Source organism: Mus caroli, unplaced genomic scaffold (assembly GCF_978045245.1).
Source record: "Mus caroli unplaced genomic scaffold, Mus_caroli_1 scaffold_6, whole genome shotgun sequence".
In the NCBI taxonomy this organism is placed as follows: domain Eukaryota; kingdom Metazoa; phylum Chordata; class Mammalia; order Rodentia; family Muridae; genus Mus; species Mus caroli.
Genome location: NW_028227261.1, coordinates 68,983,245 through 69,005,197, shown reverse-complemented (window position 1 = coordinate 69,005,197; position 21,953 = coordinate 68,983,245). Strand labels below are relative to the sequence as shown.

The 21,953-nt window shown below is 41.6% G+C and overlaps 2 protein-coding genes and 1 non-coding gene across 3 annotated transcripts in view; 1 reads left to right on the top strand and 2 right to left on the bottom strand.

Annotated features, from left to right (window-relative positions):
• The first annotated feature begins 8,208 nt into the window (after nt 1-8,208).
• Rraga (Ras related GTP binding A) lies at nt 8,209-9,828 on the top strand. Its single transcript, XM_021160059.3, has one exon. It carries the CDS (start codon nt 8,475-8,477, stop codon nt 9,414-9,416), a length of 942 nt encoding a protein of 313 aa, XP_021015718.1. The 5' UTR covers nt 8,209-8,474; the 3' UTR covers nt 9,417-9,828.
• Nucleotides 9,829-11,330: 1,502 nt separating this feature from the next.
• Haus6 (HAUS augmin like complex subunit 6) overlaps nt 11,331-21,953 on the bottom strand; it is a 34,087-nt gene continuing 23,464 nt past the window's right edge. Inside the window, 7 exon segments of the mRNA XM_085839195.1 lie at nt 11,331-14,449; nt 14,452-14,487; nt 15,277-16,269; nt 17,711-17,846; nt 18,161-18,343; nt 18,709-18,775; nt 21,463-21,544. Coding sequence (XP_085695321.1) covers nt 14,430-14,449; nt 14,452-14,487; nt 15,277-16,269; nt 17,711-17,846; nt 18,161-18,343; nt 18,709-18,775; nt 21,463-21,544 — 1,517 coding nt within the window. The 3' untranslated portion in view covers nt 11,331-14,429.
• LOC115030967 (small Cajal body-specific RNA 8) lies at nt 18,849-18,979 on the bottom strand. Its single transcript, XR_003836561.1, has one exon.

Here is a 21,953-nt window from a genome sequence, read left to right as displayed (position 1 = left end):
TTCAACCCAGCCCAGCTAATGAGGGATGGCTTGATGCATTGTGTATGCTGATTTCAGGGCCCAGGCATCTAGTTACAGTCTGGATAACTGCGTGGTCAAGCAACTCCAGTCTTAGTGTTATGTAAAAACTGTTTTCTGTCACCTCTGATTAGTTAATAAAGGGCTGATCAACCAATTACCTGGGCAGAAGAGAATAGGGCAGCACTTCTGATCCTAGTTAGGGGGTCCCAAAGAGAGGAGAGAGAGAGATGGCCATGAGGCAGAGGGTCCAGGAAGAGTCAGGATGAGCATGTCGCCAAGGGATTTGACATGAGGACACACATGGAGCTGAGCGAGCCAAGTTGAGACGAGACTGTAACACAGACCATAAGGAGTGAAGTAGCTAAGATGGCATAGAGAGCAAGAATAAACGAGTATCTGCCAGTCATATGCTTAAAGCTTGTTAATAAACTTAACAAATCTTTGTGTCAATTATTTGGAAGCTAGAACGGGAACAAATAAGGCTATCACCCCTAATTACTGCCTACACACAGCTGTGACAGCAGGAGTCCTTCCCACTCAGTTTACTGGAAGGCATACCTTCTTCACTACACCCTTCAGGCACACCTCATACTCCTCCACCCTTAATTCTAAGACATCCCATCTCTTACTCTTCTTCCTTCCTAATTATAACCTTCCATGATCTTAGCAATCTCTAAAATCTATCGTCTGTACTGCACGCTTCCTCTTAGTTACTTTACCACGTGGACGTTTCTTTCTGAAGTCGATTAACCCTTATCCTCATGCAACCGGCTTTTTCAAAGTTTATCTGATATTTAATATTCAATTTTACTTACTACCTTCCTTGACTTCCACTCCTAATATTATTAGCTACAATCCAAGCATACACCACACTCCTGCTGGCTGCTTGTCCTTCAACAGTTACTGGATCAGAGCACCCACCATTAGTAGTTGGCTAAACTGTCAGCATAGGACTAATCTCAAACAGCCGTGGTTGCTCTCCCAGGGGAGGCTCTGCTCTGGACGCCATACAGAATGGGCTGCAGGCACCCAGGGTTCCTCTTCTGAGGAATTATGTTCTGAAGCACACAGTCAACCCTACCACATCCAGATCGCACTTGAACATTGCAGATACTTTGACTGAAAGAATGTGGCTGATAAAGAAAAAAATAAAATAAAACAAGGGACTAGGAAGACGGCTCAGTAGAGCAGAGTAGGTACTGCTCTTGCAGAGGACCCAAATGAGGTTCCCATTACCTGTGTCAGAAGGATGGCAGGGCTGTAACACCAGTTCCCAGAGGTATTTGATGCCTCTGGCTTCCACAGACACGTACACTCACATGCACATTCATGTCTGCATGTATGCATGCACACACACACACAAATAAGATTGAAGAAATAAAATCAGATGCATATATTTAAGGCAGTAACAAAAATTATGTAAAATCAAGACATAATTTCCTCAAAATTTATTGACTCTACAGCAGTGACATCTAATGAGAGTGAGTTGGGTGAACTCCCAGAGTGGGAGCACAGCCCCAGGTGTGACATGGGGCCCTGAGGGCTCCAGGAAAATACCATTGTGTCCATATCTGGAACTTGACTTTGTCAAGTAGCTCTGTGTGCATTTGCTTTCTCGGACTCCCATTACGGGTAGAAACTGATGGTCCTGCGTATACTAGCAAATGATTTAAGGAATTTTGCAAATGATGTGATATTCATCACATGACCGAAATCCCTAACAATCCACAGGGTCAGGCTATTGTAGAATGGCATCATCAAACGCTTAAATGGCAAATCTTAAAAACAGGAAGAAGGCGCATACACCCACCCAAGTCCCCACATGCTGGGCCACATTTAGCTGTGCTTACTTTAAGCTTTTCTCTTTAAAGCATAAGACTTCTGCTGCTACCCCAAGCCATTTTTCCCTAATGGAGACACAGCCAGAAGTGTTTGTTAAGTGGGAAGATGTAGAAACTAATCAATGGAAAGACCCGATGTTGTTCTAACATCAGGATGAGGTTATACTTGTAGAAAATGAGTGAAGCCCCAGTGTTCCTGCTCTGATGCATTGGACATGGGCATCCAATGAAGCGTCTGAAGGTAGACAACAAACCAAGAGGAGATGCCCTAAGAGGAAGAGGAAGCCGGTGACTTAGGGAGACATCAAAACCAACTCATCAAGCTGAGGCCTTGGCGAGGCAAGAACACAATACTACTGACCCAAAAGTGATGCTGATTACACTACATTAATTCTCAGCTTGTCAGTGCAGAATCCAAATACTTTTTGTCAGGGGGCTAGGGAGGTGTAATAAAGGCATGCCTGGAATAGGAAACGGTATGATGTTTTCCCATACTAAGGATTATTTTTAGGATTTTTTTTTATGGCCAGTCCCAGGAATGATTACTAGAACACTGAAAGGTCTCAAAGATGGCCTGTATGGTTAGTAAAACTACCATTATTGCAGCAAATATATGAGCAGAAATTAATCAAGAGATTAATTTGTGATTATTTGTATATTCTCAGTCCAAGGAGTGGCACTATTAGAAAGTGTGGCCTTGTTGGAGTAGGTATTTCACTGTGGGTGTGGGCTTTAAGACACTCATCCTAGCTGCCAAGAAGCCAGTCTTTCACTAGCGCCTTCAGATGAAGATGCAGAACTCTCCGCTCCTCCTGCACCAGGCCTGCCTGGATACTGCGATGCCTCCACCTTGATGATAATGGACTGAACCTCTGAACCTGTATGCCAGCCCCAATTAAATGTTGTCCTTTAAAAGACTTGCCTTGGTCACGGTGTCTGCTCATCAGCAGTAAACCCTGACTAAGACACTGTTGCTCAAGCACAATCTTGGCTGTTAGCCGTTTCCTGTGTGTGCTGCTTCAATGTGTCAGATCTCTCTCATACTATGGGGGATCAAATTAACGATCTTCACAGGAGGTAAAATCTCTTTAAGTGACTTTGAATGGTATCTTAGTCAGGGTTTCTATTCCTGGACAAAACATCATGACCAAGAAGCAGCTGGGGGAAAAGGGTTTATTTGGCTTACATTTCCACACTGCTGTTCATCACTGAAAGAAGTCAGGACTGGAACTCAAGCAGGTCAGGAAGCAGGAGCTGATGCAGAGGCCAAGGAGGAATGTTCCTTACTGGTTTGCTTCCTCTGGCTTGCTCAGCCTGCTCTTTTATAAAACCCAAGACTACCAGCCCAGAGATGGTTCCACCCACAAGGGGCCTTTCCTCTTGATCACTAATTGAGAAAATGCTCCACAGCTGGATCTCATGGAGGCACTTCCCCAACTGAAGCTCCTTTCTTTGTGATAACTCCAGCCTGTGTCAAGTTGACACACAAAACCAGTCAGTACAAATGATTACCATGGTTAAGATGGCTTTCCCCTTTAGTCCTCAGTTAGCTAGGCTTACAATTCTGTTATACTGGTCTATATTAGTTAGATTAGCCATGAAGCAATACATTCAACCTTGGCCTCTATTACAGTCACATTTTTTCTTTAAAAAAATAAAGGGGATGGTATATTGGAGGCATGGGGGCTATTGTGCTCACAGATTAGCAATAGGAGAACCAGGAGTGTTAAACACACAGGGTTGTTCATTCAAAGAGAGGGATGTAAAAACCTGTTATCAGCCCAGAAGGCCAGGAGCAGGTGTGGTTAACAGTAGGGTGAGCTTTGGGCTAGCTATGCAGTCAAGGCCACATCGGATCCTCCTCCTGGAACTTATCAGGACCTTGTCAATCTATACAACCTATCTTTATGGAAAGTGTCAGTTAGATCAATCTGTAGAACTCATCTTTATTGAAGATGTCACATGTTGCTTCCAGAGTTCCAATGTAGTCATGTTGAACACTTTATTGTTCACACAGGAGTAGGTTGTCACCAGGAAAGTTTACAAGAAAATTTGCAGCCCTTCAAAATGCCTACAATAAGCTATTCAGGGTCTGATTCCCAAAGTCTGAACCAATACCGGCTACACAGCAATGTTGAAGGAAACTACCTCTTGCACCCCACCAGTTATTATTACTCTGCTAGCCATGGTGGTCACAGAGATACCCCAGAAGATGGAACTCAAAATAGTGACTGTATGCATGTTCCAAGACACAAACAAACAGCTGTGTGAAATAAGAAAGATAATGGGTGGTATGAAAGGAATCCAACAGAGGGAGAAAGGTTGAAGAAAAACTGATCTCAAATCTGGAAGTGAAAAAACATAATAGATCAAATAAACTCTGTGGAAAGAATCAGCAAGAATGGACGGGGGGATGGGGAGGACAGAATATCTTGAAGACAAGATGGAGAAAGCAGAACAAAATCTAACAAAGACAAAGAAAAAAAATAAGAAGACTCCAATGGCAATTCCAAGATACATACGACATTTGGAAAAGACCAAATTTGTTAGATTATCAGCATTGAAGAAACAGAAGAATCTCATTCTAGAGACATGAAAAGTGTTTTCAAAGGAACCAAGCAGGAAAAAAAAAAAATCCCAGATTTAGGAAAGGAGATGCCAGTCCAGACACACAAGGCATTTACACCACCACACAGACAGATCAGAACAGAGACTCCTCTCACCATATGACAACTAAACTACTTGGGACTGGGAGTTCAGGAGTTATCCGTTGTAGCTGCCCTTCTGGTTAGTTTAGTGGGATCTTTTTTCTTACCATCTTTCTTTACCCCAATCCCTTCCAACCCTCCAACTAGAAAACAAAAATCCTCACTACAATTAGTATTCCTCATTCCTCTAGAGGAGTCAAGTTTGGTTTCCAGCACCTAGCTAAGGTGGCTCTCCACTGCCTGTAACCCTGGTTCAGAATTCAGTGCCTTCTCTGATGCACAAGTGGTGTACACTCACACAGATGGAAAGGCAGACACACACACACACACACACACAAATCTGACAAAATTAAAACACTAAATATTCAGAACAAAGGCTATTGAACTTTTAGATTTGTGTGCTTACTTGGGAGTACATGTCAAACTCAGGAAGCTAAAAAGGGCCTATGTAGCCGGGCGTGGTGGCGCATGCCTTTAGTCCCAGCACTCGGGAGGCAGAGGCAGGCGGATTTCTGAGTTCGAGGCCAGCCTGGTCTACAAAGTGAGTGCCAGGACAGCCAGGGCTACACAGAGAAACCCTGTCTCGAAAAAAAAAAAAAAAAAAAAAAAAAAAAAAAAAAAAAAAGGGCCTATGTAGGAGTGAGGGTTCTTCATGGGTGCGGGTACATAGAATACATACAATAGGAAAATAGAGAGGGGAGAATACTGGAGGCTAAAACTTTAAGCAGTGATTGGGTAGGGGTACAGCATGAGGGAGGAGTTTGTTAACCAAAACAAAGGATCTAAGGAAAGCATTTATGAAAACCCACTATGTGTAGGCTAATTAAAATGTGCGTGTATCTTTAAACACAGGTACCCAGCATGGGTAGCCAAAACTTCCCCCAGAAGATGTGTGTTATTAAACAAAAACTCAGTTCCAGACTTGGGGTCAGGGTCAGAAAGGCCCCAGAGGCTCCCCAAACAACACTGGTGATTGCGGCTGCTCTTGGTTACTGATCATAACTAGATAGTAAGACACTGTTGCTTGAGACAGAATATATTTTGGTTGCAGAGCATAAAGACATCAAACTAGGGGCAGGGGGGCCATCGAGCTGGAACAAACCTAAAGCCTTCCTCCCTGCTGGCGAGTTTTCGTGTGCCAGAGGGTACCAACTAAGCAGACTGCAGGGGAAGTCATCAGTGATACTACCCAATGGTGAACCCTAAAGGCTATAATACCAACCTGCCATGCCCATTGGTACAATAGCAACACAAAAGTTATGAGGTAACCAACTGCTTTTGCATTGGATCTGAAGCCTGTTGCAAAGGAGAGAATACATGTCTGGTACTGTAAATTTGAGGAACCTCCAAGTTATCTTGCTAAATGGGCATGCCCAACTCCCTTCTAAATATTTATGTTTACATATAGATTAGTTCTATCCTCAGCCTCAACCAGAGCAGATTATCTGTAGTGGGCAGCAATTAGTGCAGAGACTCATAATTGGTCAAAGAACTAAGAGTGACTACTGAATGGCCAGCCCTAAGTAAGACATCTATTTCAACATACATGCACGTGCACGCACACGCACACACACACACACACACTAACTAAATAATGATCTCTGGCTGGCTGGTCAACTCAGCTGTTCTGGCTCAAACTCCTCTCCAAGCTGACTGATTCAATCTGACTTCTCTCTCTCTCTCTCTTGGCGTTTTCTTAATTGTTCTGCTTGACCTCATACTGATTTTGGCAATCTGGTCTAATCTTCTGACTCCTTCTCATTCTCTGGCTCCTCTGCCTTCCCCTGTGTTTAGCTTGCTCTCTCTTTTCAACCTTTTCTCTCTGTAACTGTCCTGGTAGATTCTCTCTCTCTCTCTCTCTCTCTCTCTCTCTCTCTCTCTCTCTCTCTCTCTCTCTCTGTGTGTGTGTGTGTGTGTGTGTGCTGCTATTAGTTATGTAACCTCTTTCCCCTCTCCTCTTGAGAGCTGGGTGTATCCTATTCTGTCAAATCTTTCTCTGATTTGTTACTTTGTCTGCCACTCAATTAGACATAACTTTCAAACACTGCTTTCTTCTACAAACTAACTTTACCTTCACTGTTTGGGATTGAAAGTGTGTTCTAAGGGCATATCTGTATTCTAACCAGAGGAATTAAAGGTGTGTGCTACGACTAAGCCACATCACAACTAGAAATCGTTTTTTTTGTTTTGTTTTGTTTTTTGTTTTTGTTTGTCTTTTAGTAAACAATACACTCTCAGGGTTCAGTGTGATCAAATATCCTGCAACAATGATTACTTTTAAATTGTCTTTTCTTTTTTTTATGTATATGAATACACTATAGCTACACATATGGTTGTAAGCCTTCATGTGATTGTTAGGAATTGAATTCTGGACCTCTGCTCACTCCAGCTCAGAGATTTATTATTATAGATAAGTACACTGTTGCTGTCTTCAGACACGCCAGAAGAGGGCATCAGATCTCATTACGGGGTGGTTGTGAGCCACTATGTGGTTACTGGGATTTGAACTTAGGACCTTCAGAAGAGCAGTCAGTACTCTTACCCGCTTAGACATCTTGCCAGCCCACTTTTGAATTTTCTTGCATACTGTAAACATCATTTATGTAAATTCATATTTTGCATATGTGTCTATGCATCATATGCATGCAGTGACCACAGAGGTTGAAAGAGGGCATCATCCCCTGGACTGGAGTTACAGTTTCAAGGAGTCACAGTGGTGCTGGGAAGCAAACCCAGGTTCTCTGGAAGAGCAGTGTGTGTGTGTGTGTGTGTGTGTGTGTGTGTGTGTATGCACCACATCTGTGCGGGAGACCATGGCTTAAATGATAAGCCATGTCTCTAGCCCCAACATCCAATTTTTGAATGAATGAGTGAGGAAATGTCTTCATTGGTACAGTGTAGTATACAACCTGGAAAGGGCTTTACAATAAGGATGCAGTGTCCTAATTTAGGAAGATGACGTGCCCTGGTAATTCTACTGACTCATCCTGAATGTACGGATGACACTGCTTATCTCTCCTTAAAGGCCCTGGACTTGAGGCCATGTGGCCTATGGCTAAGTGAGCAGACCTTCTAAGTCACTCAGACTCGTTAACCCCCTCAGGTTTGAAAACAGTTGTTCACACGGTAACCGTGAGGACGAAGCTATTGCATGGTGGTCCATATTACCCTCTCCTCGAGTTTTGGATTCTAATTACACATTCTCAAGCTGAGGTAAAAAGAACAAGGAATCAGGATGTCTCCCTGGCAAGGAACTGCCTAGCCCTGGGCAATTAGTTTCTCGAAATCTCTTTATGCTGGTTTTCATTTGTCATCTCCGCTCCTCTACTTGCCTGATTGTCAAGCCTACAGCACTATTATCTCTCTGAGGTGATAATGGCAGTGGGCGTGTGGGGACTTTTGGCCACGCGGGGGCAGCATTCTCCCTCCCAGGTTCACTCGACCCCTTCTGCAAAGCCCCAGAGCAACCCAAGCAGAACAAAACCCCAGCGTGGGCTTGGCCTTTCGTTTTAACTCGCTGTGCGCTAGATTGCAATGGAAGAAGCAGTTTCTCAGAATTCCAAGGGTCGCAAAGGAGTAGCCGACGTTCTCGCGATGTCGCCACCGGAAGTGGGTGGCGGCAGGCCCTCGGAGTTCTCGCGAGATGCCGGCGGGAAGTGGGTGGCGGCCGGGCCGGAGCTGATCACATCACTGGTCTGCTCTCGCTAGCTCCCAGCGGCTGTGGCCATTGCCTCCGGCGCTGTTTTCTGAGGCCTCGCCTCGCCTCGCCGCGGTCTTTCCTGCCCCCAGCTCGCGTGCACGGCCTCCGCTGCCGGTAGGTGCTCGGTGTCCGGCCGTCCCCATCCTTGGTCGGTCCGCCGTTAGGCCGTGCCTCAGGCCCAGTCCGTGGCGACGCCGGCAGGTGATGCCCAATACAGCCATGAAGAAAAAGGTGCTGTTGATGGGAAAGAGCGGGTCGGGGAAGACCAGCATGAGGTCGATCATCTTTGCAAATTATATTGCGCGCGACACCAGGCGCCTGGGTGCCACCATCGATGTGGAGCACTCCCACGTCCGATTCTTGGGGAACCTGGTGCTGAACCTGTGGGACTGTGGCGGCCAGGACACCTTTATGGAAAATTACTTCACCAGCCAGCGGGACAACATCTTCCGTAATGTGGAGGTTCTGATATACGTGTTTGACGTAGAGAGCCGCGAACTGGAAAAAGATATGCATTATTACCAATCGTGTCTGGAAGCCATCCTCCAGAATTCACCTGACGCCAAAATCTTCTGCCTGGTGCACAAAATGGATCTGGTTCAGGAAGATCAACGTGACCTGATTTTTAAAGAGCGAGAGGAAGACCTGAGGCGTTTGTCTCGCCCGCTGGAGTGCGCTTGTTTTCGAACGTCCATCTGGGATGAGACGCTCTACAAAGCCTGGTCCAGCATCGTCTATCAGCTGATCCCCAACGTCCAGCAGCTGGAGATGAACCTAAGGAATTTTGCCCAGATTATTGAGGCTGATGAAGTTCTGCTGTTCGAGAGAGCTACGTTCTTGGTGATTTCCCACTACCAGTGCAAAGAGCAGCGAGATGTGCACCGCTTTGAGAAGATCAGCAACATCATCAAGCAGTTTAAGCTGAGCTGCAGTAAATTGGCCGCTTCTTTCCAGAGCATGGAAGTGAGGAATTCTAACTTCGCTGCCTTCATCGACATCTTTACATCAAACACGTACGTGATGGTGGTCATGTCAGATCCATCCATCCCTTCTGCAGCTACTCTGATCAACATTCGTAATGCCAGGAAACACTTTGAGAAGCTAGAAAGAGTAGATGGCCCCAAGCACAGCCTCCTCATGCGTTGAAATAATGCCAAATGCTCTTTAGTAAAATGCTGAATTACAGTGGTTTGGTTTTTTGCATCATTTGTCTTTAATATTCATGTCATGTGCTTAAAAGTGAGCTTGAAACGTGTGCTTACTATCTCATCTCTTTCCTAGTCTTAGTATTGGACGCTATTTACTCAGCTATCAAGTAGAGATCTTCAAGACGGCCTTTATGAAGTTAGTGTGGTGTTAACACTAAAGTAGGTGGGGTGTGGGTGGGTGTGTGTGTGTGTGTTCTGGATACCTGGTTATAATAGAGTATTAAAGCAGTTATCTTCTGCATTATCAGATCACAAAGGTGGAATGTTACTATTTTATCAGCAAGATATTAAAATGTATTTCTAAATCCTCCTTGGTTTCAATCATGAATAAACTTATTAGCAGTTTAAAATGTTGTTTGAAATAATTTGCAGGTACTTTATAGATTCTAATTATCCTCAAGTATCATTTAGCTGGCAAATTGGCAATGCTTGGTAGCAGATGTAGTAGTGGTAAAGACTCAAGGGGCTGGAATGTGACTCTGGTTAAGAGCACTATCTGCTTTTCCAGATACCTGGGTTTAATTCCTAGCATTCACATGACAGTTCACGACCATGTGTAATTCCAATCCTAGGGAATCCAAAACCCTCTGGCCTCTACAAACACCAGGCACACAGCTGGTGCAAGCACAACATCCATCCACATTTGAAAGGTTTAAGACGAATTCAAGGACTGGATATTTATATAATGTAGCTCAACTGGTATATAAAAAATACTAACCAGACCAGGCACATAAAAACCTGGTGCTAGTGGTGCATGCCTGTAATCCCAGGTGAAGGCAGTATTGGGTTTTTTAAGATTGTTGGGATATTTAGCCAGAGATACATGAGACCCCAGTTCCCAACAAGTTCTTATGCTAGGGACATAGCTCAGTGGTAGAATGCTTGTCTAGAACTTCCTGGGGTGAAATCCCAGCGCTGATCTTTTACTTTGAAGTCCGGCAAGACGTGATTTCACTATGCCTGCTCTCCTTTTGTGGCTACAGTAAGACCACTACATTAAGGTCAAAATGGTCAACAAAACAAGCATCCAGATTATGCCATTCCTCCAAATACTGCATGTGACATCTGGCAAAGTTTGAGCCCGTTAAATGCCAGGTATTAAGTATTTGGCATGCAAGTATTTTAATTTAGCCTCATAACCTGATGGATGGTGACTTCTATCATTAAAACATGAGGAGGCTGGCATGACTGGTGAGACACTTTAGATCTGACCAGACCCTTTGTGCCTCCATCACACCCCTCTACCTGGGCATCTGCTCCTTCCCTGTAATCCCAGTAGTCAGGTGGCTATGTAAGATGATTACCATAAATTAAAGGACAACCTAGGCTATACTAAGGTCTTGCTTCAAAAAAATAAAAACTACCATTTTAGGTATAGACTATTTCTACATGTAATTCCAAATTTACAAACTTTAGAAACAAAGGCTGCAAAATTGGTGTTTTGACATTTGTATTTATCTGGAAATTGCATGACACCAAGTTTGTATATTACTTATTTTGTGGAGAAAGATTCTGAGGTTCCTAGTTTGCATTGGGCACACATGGTAAAAGCAGAATACAAATATAAACTGCTCCATTTCAGTTCTAGTGTCATACGGGCTGTGTTAGATAAAGCAGAGATTTCTCTGACTAGGAGCCATTCCTTTTACAAAGGCACAAAGACCACTCACTCACTCAGGCCAGTCAGGGCTACATAGCAAGACCCTGCCTCAAACATAAAAGCTGTTGTAAATCTAAACTCTTACCTGTATCACTGAGTCTTAAATTATTTTACCAAGTTGTACTTTTGTATGCGATAATTCAGTGGTGTGTGTGAGGCATAATTCTTCTTGAAATACAGGGAATTCCAGACAAGTGGTGAAACATTGTTTATTCTAGACAGCAGTATGTAGAACAGTCCTTAGAACACAGACATTTTCCACTTAACAGCATGAACTTGCCAGCTCTCAGTGCTCTTTAGAGCAACCAGGTATCTGATCTATATATACTGTCTTCACACATTAAATGAAATGTTTTGAAACACATTTTTTAGTATACTAGGGGAAAAAATAGTTTGCTTTTAAACAGGTCTCAAGAATTCCTGTTTACACGCTAGAAAAAAATTGGTATGATACCTTATAACTTAGAAGAATATTGTAAAGGTTTCAAAATGTCTGTTTAGTATTTTGTTAAGCTTAATCCCTGCCCCCCCCAAATGTTCTTTAACTTGAACTATTCTTTATCTTACTTGGTAACACTTTTCATGCTCGGCACTAAGAAGGTGTGTATACAGCTGGATCAGAAATCACATAAAATCGGGGGAGATGTCTAACAAAGACATTAAGTAAAAGCTAGGCAAACATCGGTAGTTCCAGCACTTGGAAGACTGAGGCAGAAGACAGCTGTGAGCTAAAGCTAACCTGAACAAAAACAGCAAAATTCCTGTCTCCCCACCACCACACCCTCCCCACACACAAAACAGTTATACCATATACTTCAGAAAAGATGGAAGATCATGGATCTAGGGAGGGCAAATTAAGACATCAAGGTAGAAAATGTGATTTGTCTGAACCTTCAGCCTTTATTTTGCAGACAGGGTCTCACTATGTTGCACCGGCTGTCCTGGAACTGACTTTGTAGACTAGACTCAGATCTGCCTGCCTCCCCAAGGCTGTGATCAAAGGTGTTTAAAGGGTTAAAGTGCTATTGTGAATTTTAAAGGAACTGTAGCTGGCTGGAGATACCCCAGTGGCTGCTCATCCTGTGACTCAGAAAAAGTCCTAGCACCTATGTGGATGCTAACACCAGTCTCAGAGGATCTGACTCCCTCCTCAGGCAGCACCAGGCACCAAAGAGGTACACAGACATGTTGGCAAACATCCACACACATGAAAATAAATTAAAAATTAGAAGAAAAAAATCCTACATGTGAAAATAAATAAAAAAATTTTTAAATCCTAACTGGTATAATTAAAGGTTATTAGAGTCTGCAAACTAACAAAGAACTGAGGTGAACTAGGAGGACAAGGTAAGCACACACTGTAAAAGATCCCAGCAGGAGGCGGGAGGAGAGAAGAAGGGGTCTTTATACCAAACGCTTTTCTATAATTACAATGAACATCAATGGGCTTTTAAGCAAGGGCCTGACATGATCAAAGTAGTTCCTAAATGTCAAAGGGAACTAACTGCAGGAGAAGGCACTACCGTGCAGGAAGGCACTGAAACATTAAGTTATAATCAGTTTTGGAGAAGTGAGAGTTGAGATTTGCTCATGGCACTGAAACAGGAAATGATCATTTCAGAAATGCTCAGCCGACTATAGGTAAATTTTAGTGACTTATAAACCCAAAATAGCCAGATTCTTCATCTTTTGACTCTCATAATGAAGGGCTCCTAGAGCAATATACATACAATAGTGTGCCTAGGGACTAAATATGAATCCCAGCCTCTTGGCAGCAAACTGCTGAACTTGTGAGCTGCCATGGAAGCGTATGTGAAATGAGATTTCTAGGTCCTCTCTAAATGAGCATTTTTAAATAGGCATCTTAGATGATCCTAATACAGTTGGTCCCTGCATCCTTCTCCAGCCATTTCATCTCTAGCTTCTGTATCTGCAGGCTAGGTATGCCTCCTATCTCAATTACAAAGGTTAAATGCAATCATGCATATTAAACACTTAGCCCTGGCTCTGGCTCCTTCCTCTTCCTTAACATGCTATTTAGAATTTAGATCTAGGCTGTAAAGAAGGCAGCAAAGGATTTCCCAGTACACCTGAGCAGGCCCTGCTCTCCTGCACTCATAAAGGAACCCAGAGCCCTCGGGACCATGTCTTCTTTCCGTCCCTCTGTCAAGCAGCTTTTAGACAGTCCTTCTGACAACTCAGGCCATCTACCTTTCTCTTCTCTCATTTTCTTAAGGCTTGGGAACAAGATTTTGATAGTTACACACAGAGGCTCTACACAGACGAGGAGGAGATAATAAATCAACCGTTTAGTGCCTCTTCTAGTCGGGCTTATTCAGGCACATGTATTTATTCCTTAGATAATACAAACAAGACCCCTGACAATAAGGCAAAAACATACGAATGTTACTAGTTACTTAAATCCATGTTCAATTTTCTCAAATTATTTTGGGATACTCTGTAGGCACTAGGAAACGTAAATGTTTCCAATCAGTAAGTAACAAAAAACTTGTTTTTTTTTTACTTAAAACAAAAAGTTTTTTTTACTAAAAACAAAAAGCTTTTCCCAAAACAACACCCACCATACCATCCACAGACCACAATGGTAAAACAAATTTGTAAATTTGCATTTATATTCTTGTTAAATATAAATAGAATTAAATTCTCAGTCTAAAGTACAGAGTTTGACAGTGTTCTTTAAACGTCTGTCCATCTCTATTTACCCATTTTCGTCAGTTCTCTCCAATCTTCTTCACCAACCACATGCATTTTATCCCATCAACATCACTCTGCAGGACCAATAGAATTCATTAAGCCTGCTTACAAGCTAAGGTGTGCTGCTTTGACTAAATATCCATCCAAAGGTAAAGGTACTTCACTTTGTGTTATTACCAGAATATTCCATTAAGATCCAATAAAATGGTTTATTTCTCTAAAATGAAAGATGCAGTTATTCAGTGGCCATTAGGTTAGGCACTAACTCATGTTAATGACTGATATTTTTAACATAACTATGATATTGTCATTCACTTATAAGATTATTCTAGGAATCAAAATTGTTTTCTAAAATTTGACATTTTCTGTTCTTAAATACTTCATATTTCAAATTCATATTATTTACAAAAAAAAAAAAAAAAAAAAAAAGACCTAAACACATTATAAGAAGTCAAGTACATTCTGAACTCCTTTGATGCTGAAAAGAGAATTTACTTCCAATGTATGATATCAGCTGCAGTTCAGTGACAAGACTTCAGGGTAAGTGCATCACAGCTAAATCAACTTGAAAATGCTTCATCTTGTCAAATCAGAGAGTCTCTTGCTTCAAGGCTCTTACTTGAGATTTCTTCTTCTGAAAAAATGATTTTTAAAAGAGGAAAATAAGTATTATAAGTAGGAACAATTCCACAAAGTAGTAAAATTCTTGATTTAGCAAAGGCTTACTTTGTGCAAGACTAATAAATAATGAATGAAATTATCATTTCTACTCAAATGCCTTTTCTCAAAATAAATAAATAAAAATCAATGTACTTCTAAAATACTCTTCATAAAGTGTTCATCATGAAAAAACCAAAGTGATATGTGAAAAATCTATATAACAAGACTAAATCAGTCCTAAATACCTAAGAATAATTTTAATACTTTATTATATAATTTTCAATAAGAGAACTATGATTAATAAAATGTGCTGATTGCTTGGCTTCAATAAGTTATACTAATATAGGCTGAACTGCCCACTAACACACTGTTGGAATTCTAACACCAGTATCTCAAAATATGACTGTATTTGGAAAAATAGTCTGCCTCCGTGTCTGTGTGTGTGTGTGTGTGTCTGTGTGTGTGTGTGTGTGTGCCTCCGTGTCTGTGTGTGTGTGTGAGAGAGAGAGAGAGAGAGAGAGAGAGAGAGAGAGAGAGAGATTCTGAAAGTACCCAGAGAGAGAGAGAGAGAGAGAGAGAGAGAGAGAGAGACTCTGAAAGTACCCATAAAGTAAGGGTTTACTACTCCTCTTACCCTTGATGAAGGTATAAGGGTTATGGCTAGCCAGGGGTAGGTACCACAATGCTACTCTATCTTAGGAGGGGAAAGAAGTTAGGAGAATGGATCAGCAAGGACGCATGCACAGGTTTGGCTGACTCTTACCTTTTAAATTAGGCAGAAATTCCCCAAGGCTACATGGTAAAGTGGTCTTCAATTTCTGCTCCAGCAGAAAAGCGTTGGTTAGTGATACTGTCTGTGTTTTTCCATCAAGTGACACAAGGGGAGATGACTTTGTGGAGTCAATAAACAAAGCCTGAGTGTCCCAAACAGTGTGTGCATCATCTGCTTGCACAGCTTTGGCTACAGGGCTCAGTTCTACTTTGTGTTGTTCAAGCGTCTTGGGATTAGGCAGGTAAGATTCTTCCCTGACTTTGCTAAGAGATTTCTTCAGAGCCTCATAACTAGTGAGATGAGCCTGTAAATTGGAATCTAATTCTGGAATAGCTTGTCCTTTTCCCTCATCATCTCCAAAAGCATCACTGTGCACATAACTCTTTGGTTCCAGTTTAAAACTGGTCTCTGAACTAGTAGAACTATTAAGACTTAGGCGACCAACTTCTGGAAGAGTTTCATGTAATATACCAATACCACTCAACCTCTGAAAAGAATCCCATAACAGAGTTTTATGTGTGGAAGGCTCAATGCGAGAAGCTTGCGAGTGGTCCGGCGGTACTGGAACACGGTCCTCTTTACTTCTACTCATCACATCTATTCCACTGCCCACAACAGGGGAGAATACGTCCATGTGACTAGTTTCTGAAAGCCTGGTGGTTGCACATTCTAAATCTTGCTTCCAAATCATTTTCTTATTTACCGAGTCTGACACATCTTCTGTTGGGGGTTCACTGGTCTGACTTGTTACCAGATGTTTCTGAGGTACACCTTTAAGCTGATCTGAAACAGCTTTCTCTTCAGGAAAATAAGACCGATCAAAATCTGGGGAAAAAATAGCCAGGCTAAATTCCCTCTGATTACGCAGTGTAGATGAAGACTCTGACGACACTTCTCTAGCATTGGCATCCACTAGAATCCCATCTGAACTTCTGTTATCTTCAGTTTCAACAGCTTTTCTCCATGAGCTCCTAATATCAGTTACTAATTAAGGTGGGGGGGAAACACACACATATTTTATCATTTACATATGCCCAAACACAGACATGTAATGAATATGCTTTACTCTAGTGCTGAAAATAAAGGCAGTGCCTCAGTTCAAGTTCCATACATATGCCAACAGGAGGACAAGCCAGAGCATCGGAAAACTGCATCTCCAAATGACCCAACTCAAGTCAGTGCAAACAACAGCAGCTGTTCCTAAGATACACATAAACTTGTATACAATATATTTGATTATATACATGAAGGACATATTACTTGTCTAGCCATACCAGAAATGGGCAGAATTTTTGTTGTTGTTGTTAAGAGATTAGATACTCTTAAGATGGAGAGATGGCTCAGTGGTTAAGACCATTGACTGTTCTTCAAGAAGTCCTAAGTTCAATTTTTAGCAACCATATGGTGTCTTCACAACCATCTGATGCCCTCTTCTGAAGACAGATACAGTGTACTCATATTATATTAAATAAGATTTAAATAAAAAAATGATTAGATGCTAATATTAGGGCTGTCAGCCATTTGATCGCCCACAACTCCTCAAATTTGTCATTGTAACATGGAAATGGCTATAAGCAATGTGTCTACAAATGAGCAAGGCTGTGTTAAATATAATTTTTTTAAAAGATAAGCATACTGCAGGACCCTATTTAATTTAAAGAACACCAACCTATGCTGTCTCAGCTCAATGAATTAAATCAGCAGCAAAGAAGAAATTGTATTCAATCATCCAACCCAAAAGATCTGCACTGGCTAGATAAGGAAGGGAGGATCAGGTTTGCCTACACCAACTGCAGGAACTAGAGGGAAGCATTTGAGACTCTGATTATTTTAGCCATGGGGTAAAGATCTATGCATGCAGTGGTGGCTACTTATGACTGCTGACTGGAAAGCAAAATCACCACACTCCCTAAACATGGACATCTGACCTGAAGGTGAGAATTTTTCTTAGCACATTTACTGAATTTATTCATTTGTCTACCTAGTGCATGCCTGTACATGTGCATGTGTGTACGACTACACATGTGCTATGGTGCATGTAATGGAGGTCAGAGGACAACTTCCAGGAGTCCATTCTCTGCCATGTGGAAGGTGGCTCAACTGGCCCCAGAATTTTTTTTAAGTGACCAAATAAAATATTTTGCAGAAAAATAGTCAAGTAAAACAAATAAAGATTATACTATCAGACTGATTATACTTCTGTGGAGGTACTCAGAAGTCACAAAAGATTACTGACAAAAGATGGCTGTAAAACTTGAGTGGTCCTGCTGAATGCTTCAACAAAACTCCATTATATCAGAATGAAGAGCCACAGTCGGCGAAACAACAAGGACAGTTTAAATTGTTTCCAAAGAGCTGTCAGATCAGGAGTCTAATGGTGGGAACTGTCTTAGAAAGGGAAGAGGGACAGAGAGCATTAACTTACTCAAGTTCTCTGGAGTCCGGGGAATTTGTTTCCTGGTTAAGAAGGGATTGGAAATTAAAGTGTCAATTAGCTCCTCCAATCCACCTTCTTTTCCCCGAGAGAGCTGTGGTGAGTCAGACAGGACTACTCTGGCAACCTGCAAGAGGAGAGAACAAAAGCAAACTGAGCCAGGCCAGGCAGAAACCTGACAGAGTGAGTGCAGCAGGAAGCATGAGCACAGCATGGCAGACGGCAGGGGACCTCCTGGCAGGCCAGGTCCTCTGCAATAGCAGTACATGCTTCTCTTAACCACAATGAACAATCTCTCCACCCTTGCCTTCATTCTTATTATCTGTGACTCCCTTCAAATTTCTCAACAATTAACTCTACTCCATTTTTATCCCAACACAATCTAGAAAAAGAAAAAAAATCACAACTTTACAAGCATATTTATCAATAATCCTTTCTGACCTCATCTACCAGACGGTCTTGCTCTTTCTGGAATGGCTCGCTCCTCTTCACCGGCAGAGTCCCTCTGGAAACACCACTTTGTGCATTCTTTGCAGCATCTGATAGAGGAGAGTCTTCCTCTTCAGAGTCTGCTACTGTCTTATAAGTCAAGGTTTTCTCTATGGGAGTCCTCATATTTGGATCCTGAAAAGAGACATTATAACTTAATGATCATGGCTGGTATTGAAGCTCTTTAAATGGCAGATCTAAATAATTCCATTCTCATTTAACAAGAGAATAAAATGGCACTAGAATGGGAAGGGAAAAAAACCTTGGCTGTAATTAAGTCACCAAAAATACCCTATTTATAAATTACTACTGTCACAATTAGCTGAAGCTGTTTTTAAAGGCAAGCTATGCACCTGTATAATGCACCTGTACTTGCCGAGGCTGGAGCAAGAGAACTGCCTGAGTTCAAGATGGGTTGGACTACACAGCAAGTTCAAGACAAGTCTGGGTCAATTAGCAAGGCCATGTCTCACAATAATGAAAATCGCTTTAGACCATACCTTCTCAAGGAGTGTGAAACTGTTTGTATCCGAGGACACAGCACACTGTAAGGGAAAAGGCACGGGGCTGAAAGAAAAAAGATAGCAAATCTCAGTTATGTGGAGGGAGGCATCCACTAACTTCATGGATCTGAGTAAGAAACTGTCTGCCCCGTATCTGTCCATGACGATTTCACTCAATTCGCCCTGGTCATCGAAAGGCAGTTTACTCTGGGGAGGTCCAGTGACAACTAGAGCAGGACTTCTGCCCAAGTTGCGTATCACTCTCCCGAAGAACTCCAACTTTCTTACTATATATTTTTATACCTAAAATATTTTTTGTAAGGTTAAATAATGACATACAGCAATCTGTATACAACTTAAAAATTAATTCTACTAACTAGAATTGCATTATTACAATGTCCTCAGCATGCTAATAATACAATTTCATAGTAGCAGAGACTTCCATATTCTTGCAGCCAGGCATGGTAGTACACACCTGTAGTGTCAGCATTTCAGAAGTTGAGTCAAAAGGCAGTGGTGGCACACGCCTTTAATCCCAGCACTTGGGAGGCAGAGACAGGCCAGCCTGTCTGAGTTCGAGGCCAGCCTGGTCTACAGAGTGAGTTCCAGGACAGCCAGGGCTACACAGAGAAACCCTGTCTTGAAAAACCAAAAAAAAAAAAAAAAAAAAAGTTGAGTCAAGAAGATCAAGTTCCAAACCAGACTTGGCTACAAAGCGAGACTGTCTCAAAACAAGAACCAGGGTGGTGGAGGCAGGCTGGTGGCAAATACTCACCATGTACACCTAAGAGCCTGAGCTGGACTCCCAGATTCCAAGCAAAGAATCAACTCTGAGTTGTCCTCTGACTTTACACACACACACACACACACACACACACACACACACACATACACACACACACAGATAATCTTGTGCCCTCCCACACACATAATAAATTTTTCTCTTTTAGATTAATCTTGGGGACTGGCAGGGCAGAAGATTTATCTTTAATAGCACTTAAAGTTAAAATCCCATAGCAAGGATAAAATACAAGTATACATACCGTCCTACATGAAATCCTGAAATTTTTAGCAAAGAGAAATGAATTTTAAAATAATATATATATATATTATTTTAAAATATGAAAAAAGCAAATAGCAGTTCACCCATCTTAAACCCCAATGCTAGTGTGGTTGTATTAAGTACTTTTTATATTGCTCCCTTTCCAGGCCATACAAAGAACACATTATAATAATGAAAATGTTTGTTTATAGAAGGTACAAGTTACTATGCAATATCCTATCTTGTTTTATTAATAAAATAGTAATTTATAAAAATGTAACCTACCTCAGAGACGTACATGCACAAAGGGATTTTTGTACTTCTCATGTACAGATATTCTTTTTTATTAACATACAAACTTGGGGCTAGAGAGATGGCTCAGTGGTTAAGAGCACACTGACTGCTCTTCTGAAGGTCCTGAATTCAAATCCCGGCAACCACATGATGGCTCACAACCATCCATAACAAGATCTAATGCCCTCTTCGGAAGTGTCTGAAGACAGCTACAGTGTACTTACATATAAAACATTTAAAATTCTTAAAAAAAAACATAAACTTTTAATTTTGTGGATCGAATTCTTTTTAACTAACAAAAAGGCTTAGTATTTCATCTCCAAACTCAGTTTCTCCTGTGACTCTTGCTCTACAGCAACTACGTTACATGTATAATGAAGCTGATCTGCTTAGAGTCCTGTAAGCTTGATAACCTGAGTCTGTTCCCTAGAACCCAAATACAGGTAGGAGAGAACCAGCCAAACAACTGTGGCTGACCTCACATGTGTGCCACGGCCCATGTATGCACAACACAAGCACACACACACACACTCACACACACACACCCCATACACACATAAATAGTAAATAAATTTTCTTTTAAAAAAAAATTTTTTTTAAGTAGTTTTTAGAGGCGCACAGCTCAAATCTCAGCACTCAGGACAAGGCCAACTTGAGTTCCAGGACAGCCAGAGCTATGCAATGAGACCCTGCCTCCAATTAAAAAAAAAAAAAAGGTAATAAGAATAACAACAACAATCATCAATATTGGGCCAGAGAGAAAAAAAGACTAACTCACCCACTAAGAGCACTTTCTGTTCTTGCAGAGTACCAGGGTTTAGCTACTGGAACTTGCAACTATAACTCCTATTCCAGAGAATCTAGCGCCCTCTTCTGGCCTCTCAAGGCACCAGCCATTGCACGTACATACATGCAAGTAAAGCACTCATACATATAAAATAAACACATTTTTTAAAAGTCTGTAATATAATGCAAACAGCAAGCTGTGCAGGCTAAAACAGGAAAGACGTGGACCACCTCAAAGCTAAACTAAACTCAGCCTCAGCAATAAAAAAGCACCAGGTCTGCCAGTCCCCACCAAACCAAATCACCGCAAATGCCCACTCAACAGTTTAGAGTGATTTTAAAATAGTTCACACACATAGAAAATTCCCAAACTTACCTCATGTAATTTCCAAACCTGTACTTTGTTCAAAACTCAGATAATTCCCATAAAACCCAATATTCAGATAAATAGAAGAAAAATACCCAGTCATAGTAAGTATTGAACATCTTCTGCAAATGTAAATCTGCAGTAGAAAAACACTATCTGGTTGAGAGGAAGAAATCATGCACTATTCCACTACACAGAAAGTTCTAAACTGGCTCAAAATGAGACTAAAATCAATAGTCAGCATGAAAGTCAAATGTTTTACCTGTTAGCTCCATCACACACACTTCCTGGGGTATCCACTTCTCTTCTGCTACCACTTTCTTGTTTAGGTTCTTTATGTGAATCTAAGAAAGTCCAAATTTTTTCTTTTAATTAGGTTTGTATATTCTAACATTCAAGGAGCTCTAGAAATGGTAAAAGATCTATTCGTTCCCTCCTGAAACCAAGGTCTAACCCTTTGCTAGTGGTAAACAAATGCTGTCACTGAGCTTCATGCCCAATTGTATAGAATAGCTTCTAAACAGAAACCTATAAACCTGAGTAAGGAGCCAAGGGGATGGCTCAGTGAATAAAAACAACTTGCCATGCAAATCTGATATCTTGAGGTCAGCTCCCCAAGATGTAGTGCATGCACCCATAATCCCAGAACCCCTACAGCAAATGGGAGGCAGAGAAAGATAAACGGCAAGACTACAGGTCAACTGGCCTTGCAAACTTGCAAAAGTCAACAGAACAGACCCTGCCAAACACTCA

Coding starts and splice junctions, on each gene's coding strand:
- Rraga (XM_021160059.3), top strand. CDS start 8,475: ATGCCCAATACAGCCATGAAGAAAAAGGTGCTGTTGATGGGAAAGAGC.